Raw genomic sequence first — 2,741 nt, 5'->3', positions numbered from 1 at the left:
GTTAACTTACAAGACTCAATGAATAACTATCACCGACATATTTCCCTTTCATTTATAAAAGCGTGGCACCATAGAACTTGTAAGATTCAAATGTGAAAACAGTGAAGCTAAATATAACTTATAAGACTAAAATTTAAGCTGCTGTGACCAATAAACAACTTTTATTTAACTTTTAAGAATGATTAGGCCCAATTCTTAGGATCTTAAATACCTTACGTAAATTCTACTTCCAGCGTATGTCAGTTAAATTTTAAAGTCAATGTAACTGAACTATACTTATAATCATTATCAGTATTACTATTAGTAGTATTAGTACTATTACACACTTTACTAATTCATTTCTACCCAGTGCAACTGCCCGTAACAAAATCGTAGCCAACGTTAACACAGATAAACATAAAAAGGGATCGAACTTCGATATGTTCAAAGTTTTAAACATATACTTAAACTTATATTTTAATTTTATATTAACAATAACGGCAACATCTTGTGAAAAATAAGTAATTTGAATCCCTAACATATAGACTTAAAAGCAGTCAGTCTGCCTCGAAATAAAAGGATTTTTTGTCAAAGAATTAATTGAAACGTTTTATCTTACTTACCTTTTCTTTTTCGGCTTTTTGGGTTTTCATATTTCTTATAACATCACCCTGCAGTTTAATAGATTCAAGCAACACAGCTCTATCAGAGTCGGCCATCTTGACCATGTGGCGAGTTACACTTAAGATTACTCATATTGAGTCATAATATACCTCCACCTTCTTGCCAGCACCATTTAACCAATCACATATTTACTGCGATATTCTACCGTCGCAGAGTGTAACGATAAATACTTTTTTAAAGGATAATAATAAAAGTTGTATATTCGATCTAATTATAAACTCGGAATTATCTTTTTGCAAATGTCTTTACTGTAATTTCATTGCTTAACTGATGAACTTATATTTAATTTCGAAATATTATATCAGAGGTGGTCTTTATCGATCATTCAAATGAAAAACATGTATTGTAAAAATGTATTTTATCTATTTTTTAACTATTATGCTTCTAAAAATAGTTTGTTTGTTTTTTGACAGATTGGGTGAATTAATCAATGAATTATTCAGTGAATTAGTTGATCACATCAGTGCCAGTTAGTGAGTTAGACTGTTAGAATCCGTCATGGCCAGGTGGTTAGGGCGCTCTACTCGCAATCTGAGGGTCGCAGGTTCGAATCCCACTATTCATTGGTAAGGGAGAAGCCAAGGAGTTGGCGGTGAGTGGTGAAAAATAACTGTTTTCCCTCTAGTTTTTCACTGCTAAATTAGAGACGTCATGTAGCTTTGCACGAAACTCAAAAACAATCAATCAATCAAAAACAACCATCTGTTACGACAGCGGAGGTCACGTGACTCTAGTAACACGTCATGCGCTTCTAGAACGTTCATGCCCCTTCTTGAAGCCTTGAGAGGTTACTAGATATGCGGTATTCTTGTATATAAGCCAACAAGAAGTGACGGCAACAATATAAATGTAATTAAACTGCGAACAGAGAGAGACATATTGTTGGGTCGAGCGCGTGTGACATTCATTGTGAATTATAGCGTTTGTTTAAGTTATAGTGTGACCGTTGAAATTAAGTGAATTGCAAAGTTGTATTCAGAAAGAATAAACCAGTTTTATTTAAGAAATGACTTGTATCGCTAAAGTTTATTCGGAAAGAAATTATACTGTTACGTCTCCGTTTGTTAATTAACTTTCCGTAACTTCGTTCCGACGAAACTTTAGCGACACAAGTCCTAACTTAATAAAACTGGTTTATTCTTTCCGAATATAACTTTACGATACACTTAATTTCAACAATCGCGCTAAAACAAACGCTATAACAACAAACGTGCTCAATAATACTCTCTGACTGCAGATCAATTACTCACTGTCTACACTCACCTCACATTCTCCTTTCCGTCACGTTGTCACCCTCTTTTATATACCAGACTACCCTATATCTAGTAAATGCTAGAGCATTCGCCAAAGTACAGGATAGTTCTAGAAAGTAGAGGGCATGAGAATAGTCACGTGATCTCGATGACGCAACACTGCCCCCTCCTTAATATTTTTCGTCCCGAACAATAACCACATACATTAAACCAATAACAATTAACAATAACTTAATTAACTGTACAGAATTACAAACACAAAATTACACTTCACAAAGTCTCTTAATTTTACGGGACGTATCTTCTTCCGTACTGGTCTCCGTCTTGTTGGCTTCTGCTTCATGTGGAGTTCATCTGCATCATCAGGAAATCTCCTATCATCGGTAACAATCACATCAGTGGTAGTAACTTCATCAAGAGCTTCACCGTTTCCCTTCTCAATACTGAGTAGAGTTTCTTCTTCGATGGTGGCTTCTTCAGGTGTCACGTCTTCAGCAGCGTCATTTGCTCTGTGGTCCACTTCGTCCCAACTGAAATGTCCTGGACCGTGATAACGCCAAAGCCTGTTGGCATGCACCACTTTTGGTTTACCTCGCCGACCACATTTTATCCGGAAAGTCACGTCTGAGAGACGATCCACTATGTCATATGGGCCTTCCCATGGATAAGACAACTTAGGAGACTTCCCTTTGGTCTTCCTGGGATTATACAACCACACCTTGTCTCCTGGTTCAAAGCTGACCTCAGTAGATCTCTTATCATAAGTCAACCTTATCGAATCAGTAGACGTTTTCAAGCTTGTACACACCTGATGGTGAACATCAT

At 36.3% G+C, this 2,741-nt stretch overlaps 1 protein-coding gene across 1 annotated transcript in view; it reads right to left on the bottom strand.

Moving 5' to 3' along the window:
* The window catches only part of LOC106473206 (histidine--tRNA ligase, cytoplasmic-like), a 32,058-nt gene extending 31,329 nt beyond the window's left edge, over positions 1-729 (bottom strand). The window contains exon 1 of the mRNA XM_013933887.2: positions 603-729. Within this exon, the coding sequence (XP_013789341.2) occupies positions 603-707 (105 nt within the window). The 5' untranslated portion in view covers positions 708-729. The remainder of the gene's footprint in view (positions 1-602) is intronic.
* Positions 730-2,741: the final 2,012 nt, after the last annotated feature.

This window comes from Limulus polyphemus, unplaced genomic scaffold, assembly GCF_000517525.1.
Source record: "Limulus polyphemus unplaced genomic scaffold, Limulus_polyphemus-2.1.2 Scaffold5969, whole genome shotgun sequence".
NCBI classification, from domain to species: domain Eukaryota; kingdom Metazoa; phylum Arthropoda; class Merostomata; order Xiphosura; family Limulidae; genus Limulus; species Limulus polyphemus.
Note: the sequence above shows the minus strand (reverse complement) of the source record. Positions and strands in the feature narration are given on the sequence as shown.